The sequence below is a fragment of the Sturnira hondurensis genome, unplaced genomic scaffold (assembly GCF_014824575.4).
Source record: "Sturnira hondurensis isolate 20B ecotype Veracruz unplaced genomic scaffold, ASM1482457v3 Scaffold0016462, whole genome shotgun sequence".
NCBI classification, from domain to species: Eukaryota; Metazoa; Chordata; class Mammalia; order Chiroptera; family Phyllostomidae; genus Sturnira; species Sturnira hondurensis.
This window is the reverse complement of record NW_028089093.1, coordinates 4,251,495-4,265,627: the sequence shown is the minus strand read 5'-3', so window position 1 is coordinate 4,265,627 and position 14,133 is coordinate 4,251,495. Positions and strand designations below refer to the sequence as shown.

Below are 14,133 nucleotides of genomic sequence, written 5' to 3'. Positions count from 1 at the left end.
TTCCCTTCCCCTCTAAAGATAAATAAATAAAGTCTTGGAAAAAATAATAATAAAATAATAAATTAAAAATTTTAACAAACCCAAAATAAACAATGAAACAAAACAGAAACAGACTTACAGATGCAAAGAACAGACTGGTGGTTGCCAGAGCGGGGGTGAGTTGAGGGGCTGAGTAAGAAAGGCGAAGGGACTGAGAAGTTGGTAGTTACAGAATTGTCGTGGGGATGTAAAGTACAGCTGAGGGAATGTAGTCAATAATATTTCTAATAACTATACGTGGGGCCAGGTGTGTACTTGAAGTATCAGAGGGAACACTTTGTACAGTAATACAGTTTTCTAATTGATATGCTGCACACGTGAAATGAATACAAAATAATGTTGAATGTAAGCTGTAATTGAAAACTTTTTTTGGCCTTGTTTAGTAATAAGAGGAAATTATAAAGGTACTTTTCTATAGTTATAATTTTTCAACTAAATTTTATGCTAGAGGATCTTTTAAAAGTTCTTTAGTATATTGTACTTGATTATTCTGATTAACTATTTTTTGTTGTTTTTTTAAGATTTTATTTATTTATTTATATTTTAGAGACGGGGAAGAGAAAGAGAAAGAAAAGGAGAGAAACATTGGTATATGAGAGATACATCAGTCGGTTTCCTCTCATACGCCCCCAACTGGGGACCCGGCCTGTACCCCATGCATGTGTCCTGACTGGAATCGAACCTGTGACCTTTGAGTTTTCAGGCTGGCACTTAATCCGCTGAGCCACACCAGCCAGCATGCTGGTTTAACTATCAAACGCAAAATTGTATAGATGATGTGGCTAGCACTAAGCATAACGTGCAACAACATCAAATTGCAACCCTCAAATGTGTTTCACTCTTAGCCTTGAACTCTTTTTGCATCAAATAGATTCACAAGCTTGTTGCATAAAACCTTGTCTGGCATGATGCTATATATAATTTGATTTGTGCCAGATGTTGGCTAACAGCACTAATTCTGGACAAATATTTCCTATGGGTACATTCTCTCCCATTTCTACTTTTTAAAGTTCCTCTGTAAGGCTAAATGGTGGAAAGTGTTTTTGAATTGAATACTTTCCTATTTAAAGGTATAAAAATTAAAAATTTAAAAACGAATTGAATACAATAGATACGTTACTCTGCAAATGAGAAGATGTGGGGCAGAGCCTAGGGAGAGGCATGATACCTTTCAGGTATGTGAAGGGCCATGGTGTGGTAGAGGAATTAGTTTTATGTGATAAGGTTCACAACGCAGATCGTAACCATAGGAAGTCAGATGTGGCACAGTGAAGGCAGAGAAACTATACATTGCAACTGTTCATATGTAAAAGGAGCTTCTCTGGGAGGGAAGAGTTGCCCTCACTGTTGGAGAGCAGACTGAGCCCCCAGCTGTGCAATGGGCAGGAGGCTGGGCCTGGCTGGAGTGAGGCGGGGGCGGAGCTAGGCTTTGACTTCCAAGGGTCCCACACTAAGAGTGAGTGACTTTCTTTTTCTACAGTAGGAGCCATCTCAGGTTTTGACCAGTAGAATAAAGAAGAAACTTGAAGAAAGCCCTATTTAAGTTTCGTAATTCTGGCAGAGATATGCAGGCTGGATTAGTGGGTTTGGTGATAAAAGCAATGGCCAGGGCGTAGCATTGACAAAAGGGAAGTGGAGCTTGGCGCCTTAGACCACGCAGCCCTCCCCACACACTTTGAACAAACAAGACAAACAAAAACTCCTAGACGCAGACAACAAACAGTGCAGTGAATACCAGAGGAAAAGGAGGATGGGGAGAGATGAGGAAGGGAGAAAAGGGGTCAAGTATATGGTGATGGAAGGAGGTTTGACTTTGGGTGGTGAACGCACAATGCAATGTATAGATGGTGTGTTACAGAATTGTGTACTTGAAACCTGTATAATTTTATTAGCCAGTGTTACCCCAATAAATTTAATACAATTAAAAAAAGAAAAAGGAAGTAATATATGTGTGGACAATTTTAAATAAAGAGTAGAATATATGACATGTTAGAAAAGTGAAGTGAGGGAATTAAATTAGTTCAGGAAATTTAAACCCAAGACAGCTTTATTTTGGAGAGTTTGACATGAAACACTTGAAAAATGAGTTTAAGGTACATCATCATTGTAAATTTCATTAATTTACGCATGAAATGTTAACCACGATGCTGGCAAGAAGGAAGGATATAAGTGAACATAGTCCTTGCAGTATTGTAGGAGAGACTTTATAAAAACTATTATTGTCTTAATTGTATTGTCACTATTATAAAAGCTCAATGTAAAGCAATTTTTGAAAAATGTAGAAAGTGAAATTTGTATCACTTTTTTCCCTTACCACCCAAGTTTAACTATGGTTAATGTTATGATAAGCAATGTTAAAATAATGCTTAAATACAGAAGTTTTTCTCTTACCGTTTTTATCGTTCTTTTATAAAATCTGAGCCTGGTTGGCTGTATAACTATCTATATATATTTTTTTTACTTAACACGATATAGTCATTTTTCTTAGCCTTTATTCTTGGACGCCTTGATTATTAGTAACTACATGGTATTCTATTTTATTCGTATATCACAGTTAACAGTTTTCTTACTGTTGCACATTAGGTTATTTTCATGTTGTCTGCTATTATAAACTGTGCCACCATAAACATCTGTTCAGACATATTTGTATACATAGCTAATTATTTCCTCAAGAAAACTTTCTGAAGGTAGAATTACTAGATTTGAGGATATTTCTCATTTTGAAGATTCTGAATGCATATTGCCAAATTGCTCTCTAGTCCTTGCTTTCTCTATTGACCCTTTATTTGGTATACATTTTTTTGTACCATGAAACAATCTGAAACTTGAAAAGTTGCCAGAATACTAACAAAGCACATTTTTGTCCTTGAATCGTACGTTGCTAACTTGATGTCCCATCACTGCCAAACACCTTCATGTGCATTTCTATAAGCAAGGACATCCTCCTGCAGGAACACCATACAAGCAATAGTTGCATTACCTTATTCTTAGCCCTCAGCCACCACTGGCTCTGTGTTTCCAAACTGTCATCTTGAAGTCAGGCAGCATGCTTTCATGTCTCTTCAGCCTCCTTCAGTCTGGAACAGTTCCGGTCTTTCTTTGACTTTCATGACCTTGACACACTTGTAGGTTACTGGTCTACTGTTTTGTAGAATGCTTTGCAGTGTAGGTTCCAGCCCAATTGTAATATTTAGGTAAGAGTTATTATTAAATAAATTATTCTTTCTTTAATTGAAATTCCAGGGTTGTGTGTGCGTGTGTGTTTTCTTTGAGTATGCCCACAAATAATGAACAACCCATCCATCATCACCATCGGTCACCAAATAAAGAATTTAGAAATATACTATTGAATAAAATTCTTAGGGATTGAATACATGAGTAGGTAAATGGACTTTTTTATTTTTTAGAAAATGTATAATTTTAACAGTGTTTAATTTTAGGAATAATATACAAAAAAGGCAGATAAAACCTGTACCCAGCTGTTAACTTTCCTCTGTCTTATAGCTATTATCTTCCTAAGAAGTTCACCCAGTGTAACATTGAAGAGTACCATGACTTCCTGAATAGTGGGGGTGGTGCCTGTCTGTTCAACAAACCTTCTAAGGTAATAAGTGTGATTAGAGTTATTAGTTGTTACTCTTTCTAAAGTATAATAAATACAAATTTTTTAGGCATTGGATCTGATCTCATGAAAGAGCTTTTCAACCTGGCTTATATGCACATTTTCTATATTTACAAAGTATTTGTATTTTCTAAGTCAAGTTTAATCTTGGAGCATTTGGGGCTTTTCTGATGGGAATAGAAAACAGGTAGAAATAAGAATGTTTGCTTTCTGAAAAAAAATGTATTTTCTTTTTATATGGCCAAATGATGATTCAGGGTTAGCTTACAAAAATGCTTTTATTTTGTTTTTCTTTTTTGTTTTCTCGATGAGTTTTCCCTGTCGCCCTTTGGATGCCCGATCACAACTCCTACTGGTAGAAACGGCAGCATACCTATTCTCATTACTCCCCGTGCTGCCTGTCAGGATAAGCAGTGTGATTAAAATTGCAAGTGCTTCCCAACATGAAAACCACGTTTGCTTAGAGAAGAGAAGGAGAGAAATCTTTCTGTGCCCAGACTTTGTCAGAGGCTTTTGCACTTGCGGACCATATTTTGATTATTGACTGAGTAGAAAGCAGGTCTTCCTCCTGCACTGGGAAGACTGCATGTGAAAGAAGACCGCCCTTTGTCCTTGTTAATTAGTTCAACTGTGACATGCTTCTGTGTGCCAAGCAGTACGTGGTGTTGCCTTTGTAACCATTTACCGGCTTTCATTCTCTGTTCACTCCAGGGAAGTTTAGGAAATGTATCACATGGCACTGGAAAGACTTGAACTCCAGGGGTTTTAGTAGTGATCACTGAACTGAATTCCTGCTGTAATAAAGGAAAAAAATCAAGTCTTTTTACCCAAATAACTTATCATTCTGAACCCAGAGTAAGAGGATAAGAGTGTGTTTCCATCTGGATAAGTTTTAGGTTTGGCTTTCAAAGTGGTCTCATCAGTTATGATCCCTTTCAACTGAAAATGAAATCTAGAGATGAACCAATTCTTTTGTTGTAGGGGAGAGAGTATTGGAAATTAGGTGGGGATTCTTTTTTGCGGTTGGTACTTTTGAGTTGGTTTTAAGAAAGCAGAGTGTGTGTGTGTGTGTGTAGGTGTGTATTCACTTCCATTCTGTAACATGTAGATTTTGATTTTTTGAATAAATACTATATATTTAGAATGTAACAATTATATTTCCTAACTTTACCTATAATCATAAAGTAAACTATACTGAAAAGATAATATTGATGGAGAGTTAAAAATTAAATAGTCTTAAAGTATACTCTTGTACAGGGCAAAACTACTTATTGCTCTTCTATGCAGATCCATGAATATATTTTATATTAAATAAATCAGTGGTGGTATTTTTTGTGACATTTTCCTTGTTGGTGAAGTGACTTTCTGTTGTACAAGGAAATATAATGAATAAAGGGCTTTTCATAGGTAATGGAACTTGATCTTCACAACAATTTGTGGTGCAGGGGACAGGGACATTATTACTGTTTTCAATACTAAGACTCCAGGGCTCTGAGATGGCGAGCCGTTTGCCCAAGATAAGTAGCTGAGCCAAGATTTGAATCCAGACATTCTGACTCTAAATCTCCTGCCTCCTATTTGAAGTAAATTTAATTTCAGTCTGGCTTGGCTTTAGTCAATGGGTAGATCATCTTTTATTTTGATGGCATTTGTGTTAGATATGTAAATATGATTAAATCCGACATGGAAACAATATTAGACACTTCTGTTCTAGAGTTGCCCATTCTAAAGTTATAGAAAGTCATGCTTTTGGTTTAGGGAAATAAAAATATATTTTTAAATAACTGACAGACATGCCGGAAGTGTAGGTGTGGCACTTAGGGTCTCTCGTAAGGCCTTTGATATTGATCTGTCTATATTTTAATTTGCTTTTTGGTTTTCATTCCGTAGCTTCTGGATCCCCCTGAGTGTGGTAATGGCTTTATTGAAACTGGAGAGGAGTGTGACTGTGGGACCCCGACAGTAAGTCATTGAGTGTTTTGATAATTTTCTTTTCAAGGCCATTTAGGTCATTCCAGGTCCACATACTGGGACAAACATACAGAGCAGGAGTTATACCGGGAAATTTTGTAAGATTTGTGGAAGAAAGATTATCATTGTGAGGTTATACATTTATCATAGAAAATATTCCAGTGCTTTCAGGAAAAGTACACCATTTTCTGATGTTATGCAAATGTTTCTATTCCTTAGGAATGTGTCCTTGAAGGAGCAGAGTGTTGTAAGAAATGCACCTTGACTCAGGACTCTCAATGCAGTGATGGTCTTTGTTGTAAAAAGTGCAAGGTAAATAAATGGTGGTTCATTATCAACTGACAGAAAAGGGGACCTATTTGGTTACATTGTTAAGCCTAGGTAAATATAATCTAATAACAATAGTAGTATCTTACATGTATTAAGTGACTAAATGCTGGGTGCTTTATAGGATCCTCCCAGGAGCTTGTGAGGTATAGTAACTTTTTATTCCCATTTAACAGATGAGAATGCTGGGGCTTGTGGTAGTTAAATAGTTTGCCCAGGGTCCTACATCAACTAAGTCAGGGAGCTAGGGCCTGAACCCTTATAATTCGCAGAGTTTGTCCTTACTTCTGCGTCCCTGAGGATTGCGCACGTTAAATAAAACCAGGTATTTAACCTTTCAACGATGTTTTTCTTTTCTTGTAAAGCCAAGTAGATACTCAATAGATCTTTCTTTTCTTGCTGCTCAGCTTGGTATATCTCTTGCATTAGCTGTTGAGGGAGTAAAAGGAATACTTCAGACATGATAACGACACCTTACATGTGTGATGCCGGAGGGTTTGAAATGCACCTTTAAACACATCACCAGTTTTCCTCCTTCCAACAGCATCTTCGTTCCTGTCTCCAAATATTTAAGCCTTTCCATTAAGACTAAAAGTTATTTGAGGCTTACCTTTTCTGAAGAAATCTACTTCTTTTTCTTCTTCTCATACTAAGTCTGGTATAATATTCTACATCATTTCTGAGGGTGAATATCTGTCTTTTATCCTGTATATTCTATGGAAGCAGAGCCAGGGACTCACACAGCAGTAATTGGTACAGGTTCTTAGTAAATATTTGTTGGATGAATGAATAAAAATAAGCACAACCGTCTTTTGCTGATTATTTGCTGATTAGTCTAATTAGAGTTAAGAGGGGGGGAGTATGAGCCAAGTATCTGCTGAGTGCCAGAGACAGTGCTGAGGACTTTCAGTGGATAGCATCTTACGGATTTCTTAATGCTGGCATTGTTGACATTTTTGGCTGGATAACTCTTTGCTGTGAGGGTGTGTCTTCTTTACTGTAGAATATTTAGCAGCATCCCTGAGTTCTGATTACCAGATGCCAGCACAGTCCCTCCCAGTTGTGACAAAATAGTCTCCAGACATTGCCAGATGTCCCCTCAGGGGCCAATCCCCTCCTGGTGTAGACCACTGTCTTAGCATTCACAGCCACACTTTTCTGATAAGCATCATTGTCATCCAGATTTTTTCACTTGAGCAGTCTCAGTCTTAAGGGAGTGAAATAGCCTACTTAGGCTCACTCAGCCAGCAAGGACTAAATGTGCAGTTACACCCTGGATCTGCTGTTGGCTATTTCCTTCGTTTCCCCCGCCACTTCGGTGTCTCTGGCAGCTCTTTTGAACAAGCAAGACCCCAGCAGGGATCTCTGAAAGCACCCTCTACACAAGGAAGATTAAACCAAATGTGAGACAGACATTCTTTCATTTTAGCTGCCTCAACTGTGTATTCTGTCAGCTTTTCCAACTGCCACAACAGGGGACCCCTACTCTCTTATTTTAATCCTCAGTGTTTGAAGTCTGCCTATCCATACAATGCATTTAATTGGGCTATTTGTCTTTGATAGAATTCAGCTCTTTGTGGTATAACCATTTCAAGGAACAAGAGAAAAATAATTTAAAAACATACAACACAGGGGCATGACTAACCACCCCACAGATAAGTTCCAGCTGTATCAGTCATGTGAGATCTTTTTTTGCCACTTTCTCTCTCTGCCCCCCACCCCCCACTCCCACCCCTTCCCTGGGGCTCCCGGAGGAACCAGAGGGGAGGTAGTGAGTGGAGGAGGGGAAACAGGGGAACAAAGTGAGAGATCGTGTGTATGCCTGTTTTTTCAGCATATGTTTATAATAAGGTGTCTATAAAGTCAGAGTTGGCAAACATTTTCTGTGAAGGGCCAGAGAGTGTATAGTGTAGGCTTTGTGGGTCATAGGTCTCTGCCTTAGTTACTTAACTCTGTCTTTGAAAGCAGCCATCAAAAGTACAGAAACCAATGGGCATGGCTGTATGCCAATAGAATTTTATTTATAGAAACAAGTGCCCAGCCAAATTCTGCCCTTAAGCCATAATTTGTGACCCTCTGCTGTAAAATATTGCTTGTTCACTTGCTTATTACTTTTCTCATTAGTGTGTACGTTGCAGGAGGTGGGGGTTTGGGTAGATTTACTTACTGCTGTATCCCAGCACTTACTGCAAGTCCTCCTCCACTGTGCTGTCTCTCAGAAATCTCGGGCAGGTCTTGACCATTCACACAGTCCTATAAACTTAACCTTAAATCTTCTCATATGTCCACCTCACATGTTCTAAAACTGTGGTTTGCCCCAATTCCTAGGAGGAAGAGAGCCAGAGTATAGGAAATGAAATTACTCTGCCTCTTTCCTTATTTTGATGGCCTATTTAGCCCTATTAAAATGGTTTCCTGCAAGCAGGATTCTCTTGTTTTGTTCTCCATTGATTCCCCGGTGACTAGGAAGTTCCTGGCACGTTTTAGTGGCTAATAAATACATGATGAATGAATGAATGGGTGGATGAATGAATGAATGGGTGGATGAATGAATGAACACACATTTTGTTTGGCTCTTTTGAAAAGTATCTGTTGCTATGCTGACTTGAGTCAGCAGTGTGCTGTTTGTGTGCTGGGAACAACCAGAAACTCAACTGCCAGGAGGGTTGTGAGCAAAGGAGAGAAGGTGAAAGGTGTGCATGTACACACATGTGTGTGTCAAAGAATGTGTATGTTTGTGTGGGCAGAGCAGGATCCAGCCCGAATCGTAACATTTTGAAGAAGGAAATAAAATGGCGTTGAAGAGGAATGGGGAGAAATTAAAATGTTATGTACCTGTGTTTTGTTATAATGAATACTCTTGTAATTTATAAATCCAATGACTTTAAAATGTATTTGTATTACTCTCACACTTTCAAGAAATATTTAAGATGCTTGAAAACAGACAAAAAATTCCCCCCAGACATGAGTATAAATCACAGAAAAATTAAGAAAGAATAAAAACCAAGCTATAAATCTATGTAAAAATGAAGCAGGAAAGGAGGAAAAGGAGGGCATGGTTAGGAAATACCTTTGCCACAAAAATGTAACTTTTACAATTTAGCACGAAGTGTACCTTTCAAATTCTTGTCAGAAAAGACAAGAAAGAATAATATGATGAAAGTGCCAGTAAGAATGAAGGGTGGAGTATAAGTCCACAAACCATTCAGAGGGAAGAATTCCTAGAACTTGGATGGACTTGTCCTGGTGCAGCTGTATCGTCGAGCACTGGCTTATTTTACCAAGATATTCTAAGGCTTATGTGTGATGACTGTGCGTATTACTCCACACCCAAGAAGCTCTCTCCCAAACCATTTCATTAACATGTCATTCAGCAGCTGGTTTCCACAGACCACCATCTTCGAATAGTTTAAGATAGTCTTATCCTCACAATATTTGTTTTGATTTTTTAAAGATGATACTGTGAGAAATTTTTCTTCAACAGTTTTTACACATTGTTGTTTGGTTATTTTAGTTTCAGCCTCTGGGGACTGTGTGCCGAGAAGCAGTAAATGACTGTGATATTCATGAGACATGCTCAGGAAATTCCAGCCAGGTAATTGACAGAATAATTACTCTAAATCAATGGGTGAAGTAGGTGTGTTTTTAGTGCACTTACTTCCCAGATGACATGGAAATGGACAAGATGCTTGTCTTTCATTCATATAAATTCTCACTTTTCTCTTTTTCAGGAATCTCATTTTCAGTAATCAAAGCTTGAGCAGATGTTCAGCATAATTTTGTCTTCACGTTGAACAAACCTAAGACTGTGGGCTTGCCTTTTTTTGTTAAGTAGGGAGGAAAATGCATTTGCTTTTTGCCTATTTAGTGAAGAAGGAAACAGCTATTTTGCATAACTGTATTGTTTTGTGTTAAGTAGGGAGTGAAATTCATTTTCTTTTTGTCGATTTAGCGAAGGAGGAAACCAAAAGATCTCTTCAGCGGGCTGACACAGGTGTCAGCTGAGGCAGAGAGACCCACAGCGTACTGGGTTCTGAGAAGGAGCATGTTTCTCTGTCTTGACTCCTATTTGTCTGAGACAGCTTGTATCACCTCAGCCATTAATCGCTGCTCTTGAATTTACTATTATTTAGTTTTAAATAGAGAACAGAGGGAAGCTGACCAACTTTAACTAGTGTTCTCAGATTTCCATGTATATACAGGGAGTCCTCGCTTTCACATGGCCAGTGTCTGTGCAGGGAGTTGGCCAGTGAGTGTGCAGGGAGTTCCCACTTTCACGTGGTCAGTGTGTGTGAAGGGAATGTTTGCTTTCACCTGGCCAGTGAGTGTGCAGAGAGTCCTCACTTTCACCTGGCCAGTGAGTGTGCAGGGAGTCCTCCCTTTCACGTGGTCAGTGTGTGTGAAGGGAATGTTTGCTTTCACCTGGCCAGTGAGTGTGCAGAGTCCTCACTTTGCAGGCTAATGCAGGGCCGTGAAAAGGACTACGCAAGCTGGAACCATGGAAAGTCATCCTAGCAGTCAACGGAAAAAACTACAGTTCTGTGATCTTTTAAAGATGTTGTCAGACTATTAAAAACTCTCTTACTAGTGGTTTTAAATGACCATGGAAATAAAAAAATAAATTGCCATTTATTTAGCACACAAAATTAAAACACAGACATTACGAATTAAAGTATTTTATTTCTAAAATCTCACTGGGAGTCGGGCTGCCTTCCTGTAACCTTAGGAGAACAGTGAACATCTTTTCCATGCTTTGTTGAACTGCCGCACCCCTTTCTAAGTTTGGATCAGCTTTCAGCTTTTCATCCTTTGTGCTTTCGATGGCATGGCTGTCTTGACAGATGTGAAGATGTGAGTGTGAAGTGTTTTGCCCAACAGCACTATCAACGTTCCCATCGTCAGCGATTTTGTTGTATAACTTCATTCGCATTAGCTTAGAATTTCACTTTGTGTCATCGCTTTTCTTTCTTCTTCTTTTTTTTTTGCTGAACTTTCATCTTTGTTAGTCAGTTTTTTCTCTTTTGATTATCCAATTTTGTAAAATGTTACATGCTGTCACCCAAAGACAGAGGTAATACCACTACCCACTGTGTTATTTGGGCGTGAACTGAATAAACAGATGGCAAGTGACCAATCACTGAGAGGGTTTGAAAGAGTGACAGGTTATTCACCTGTTATTTACCTAGTGATGAATTGATTCAAGAGCAAGTAACAAAGTTTGTGCTTTATGCAGTTGCTCACAGTTAATGTATTATGAAATGGTCATTGACATACTGCTATTTTTTAACAAAACCATAACCGAAATGCATGCATATTGGCGCCATGTGAAGCGAGGACTACCTGCATATTTTTCCTCCAAAAAAAGAGAGGGGTTCAGTAGTGGTATATCTACATTATCCATTAAAAATGCTTTATTTTAAAGATAGTCATCCTAAAAGACTGAAGATTTTTCATGCAAAAGTATTTTCTTTTCTTATTACCTAATTAACACTGTGTTTCTAAGTAACACTTAGTGATGAGGAGAACACGACAAAACGATGGACATGCAAAGATGCTCTCGTAGCGCAGCGTGTAGCAGCGCACGTCAGCAGGCCCTCGAGTAACGTCGCTCCGTTCAACGTCATTCTGTTAGAGCATTGAGAAGATACTGCGAGAACTTAAATGCTTGTTTATTTCATTAAATTTATGTTAAAAATTGGTTTCATTTTACATCATTTTGTTTGAAATCACAGAACCTACCAAGGATGTTAAATGAGGACTTACTCTATTTATAAGTGAATATTTTAGTACATTGATTAGATGATTTGTTCACTCAATGCATTTTAGCTATGAAAGATGATACCCACAAAAAGTTTATTATGGTGATAAAATTTTTAAGTAAAGGGAAAACACATAATGTAAAATATCTGTATGTTGACTATATGTTTAAAAAATATCAAAACTTCTAGAAAAAGGTAGAGAAAAATATATCAAAATATAAAAAATAATTGTCTTTGGGTACCAAGGATATGAGAAATGTTTGTTTTCACTTCAGTTTTCCTTTTTATATATTACATAACTTTTCTCAAAGGAATATATAGTGAATAGAATATATAATACATTTAAAAATTACATAAGAATGCATTGCAGTTTTCTGTACTTGCTACAAAGTAAAAAAGGGGGCGTGTTATAAAACACGTTTTTTTTCCTAACATGCACAAAGTAGACTTCTGCTTGTGTGTGAAGGGCTGTGTTGCTCCTCATGGAAAAAAGAAGAAACAGAGTTATTGCTCCATCTATGCCAGCATCCTCTCATTGTGCTCTTGCCTTTTTTGCTCTCCGGAATAGCGTATCTGCATAAAGCAAGATGCTCTTAAATTTTAGCATTAGCTGAGTCCTTGCTGTCAGTTCTCTCTGTCAGCTGCTATATGACAACTGTTTTTGCCTCTGACATCAGTGTTTTTAGGGGAAAGTGCATCAGTTTTATTTCCTTTTGCTTCTTCATTTTTGTTACTTTTAGACATTTTAAGACAATAAACGTATTCTCAGACTTTGTTTTAAAAATGAAAACATTAATGGAATTAGCTCATCCTGATATTTTGCTATGTGTTTGGTTCTGTTTCCTTTTCCTAGTGTGCCCCAAATATTCATAAAATGGACGGATATTCATGTGATGGTGTTCAGGTAGGCTACTTCATCTTTACCTACATTTTTTAGGTGTACCAGCAGGAGAGAAATACTGAAATTGTATCAAAATAGGAATATCAATTTCAATGTTTCGTAATCAACTCTGGGGATAGAAGGTCTTTAGAATACTCATCTACTCATTTTCCTGGTCACACTTATTTTTTTAGTTCTCTGACATAAGCAGACTCTGATAAATGATGTGCTTTTCCATTTTAGGGGATTTGCTTTGGAGGAAGATGCAAAACCAGGGATAGACAATGCAAGTACATCTGGGGGCAAAGTAAGTAAACAGTGTGGCTTGTCCATCTCAGAGTGTGGTATCAGGCCTTTAAGAGCCATGTGCACTGGAAGTAAATTTTCAGTCACTTTAAGAGTGAGGGATTCTTAAAACCACCACCTGTCTCAGCAGGGGTGCTTTCGTGGAAATTAGAGAAGGGCACTTCCTTTGAGAGGACACAGCCCTACACATCTTGGGTAGTTGGCAGTGCCCTTGGGTGAGACAGAAGGTACCTTCACTGCCAGGCGAGCAAAGTCCACGCCATGGTGTGCAGCTTGGAGAACAGAACAAACCTGGATTTCAGCTCCACATGTGCTCTCCACAGCTGAGTGTCCTCAGGCAAAACCTACATGACCATATGGGGTGGATGTGGGCCCTGGACAGGACACTTCAGCAGGAGAGCGGCAGCATTTTAGCTAGAGTTGCCTTTTCCGCGTCAGCCATCTTTCTGGAACTGTAGCTCACGTTTCTGCTGATGGGTAAGCTTCTGCTAAGGTAGTTCTGCCGTATCGGAAAGGAATTTTAACGTTATTCCCTTCAGAGTTTGCCGGATTTTCAGAGGGAAGTATATAACAATGATATCTAAAACATATTGTTTAAGTTACATATTTTTATTTAAAAATATACTAGATATTATATATTCTCTTCTAGAAGTATTAGGTGCCCTTTTGAAAGCAGTTTTTGTTTTAAACCCTTTCAGAAGACAGTTATCATTAAAGATAATGATAATCCTCAATTGTCATAAACAGAGGCTACTTTTGGGAGAGAAAGTATGTGCTCTTTTTTGAGGGATTAGAGAAACACTGGGAGGGGGAAAATTGGGTCCCACGGGTTTGTTCTCTGAACAGAGGGACTGAGTTTTGTTTCCCCTACTCGAGAGAACATAGGAGCTTACAGCAAAAGTTTGGAAAAAGAAGTACCAACATAAGTATTAGTACTTTTTAAAATACGAACTAACAGTCGTTTTTTATTAGTTCACAAAAGTCACTTTGATCTAATTCCTAGATAATGTCATCAACCAATCCCGGCTTTAGAAAAATAAAATCCTAACAAAGATGCCGACATATCTTAAATTGTTATTTGACTCTGAGATTTGGCGTGAATTCAAGTCTTTCTAAAACCAGAACAAAGTTGGTTTTTTTTATCACTGTTCATAATTAGTAAGCAAGGTAGATATTATATTGCTGTTTCTTGGGTCTTTAATTATAGTGCATAACTCTTTTATTAAAAT

General features: G+C 38.0%; 1 protein-coding gene across 7 annotated transcripts in view; it reads left to right on the top strand.

The window, feature by feature from the left end:
* The window catches only part of ADAM22 (ADAM metallopeptidase domain 22), a 231,285-nt gene that overhangs the window by 177,156 nt on the left and 39,996 nt on the right, over nucleotides 1-14,133 (top strand). For all 7 annotated transcript variants that reach the window (XM_037066113.1, XM_037066112.1, XM_037066110.1 and 4 more), the window contains exons 15-20: nucleotides 3,544-3,643; nucleotides 5,552-5,623; nucleotides 5,852-5,944; nucleotides 9,474-9,554; nucleotides 12,572-12,622; nucleotides 12,842-12,905. In XM_037066113.1, coding sequence (XP_036922008.1) covers nucleotides 3,544-3,643; nucleotides 5,552-5,623; nucleotides 5,852-5,944; nucleotides 9,474-9,554; nucleotides 12,572-12,622; nucleotides 12,842-12,905 — 461 coding nt within the window. The remainder of the gene's footprint in view (nucleotides 1-3,543; nucleotides 3,644-5,551; nucleotides 5,624-5,851; nucleotides 5,945-9,473; nucleotides 9,555-12,571; nucleotides 12,623-12,841; nucleotides 12,906-14,133) is intronic.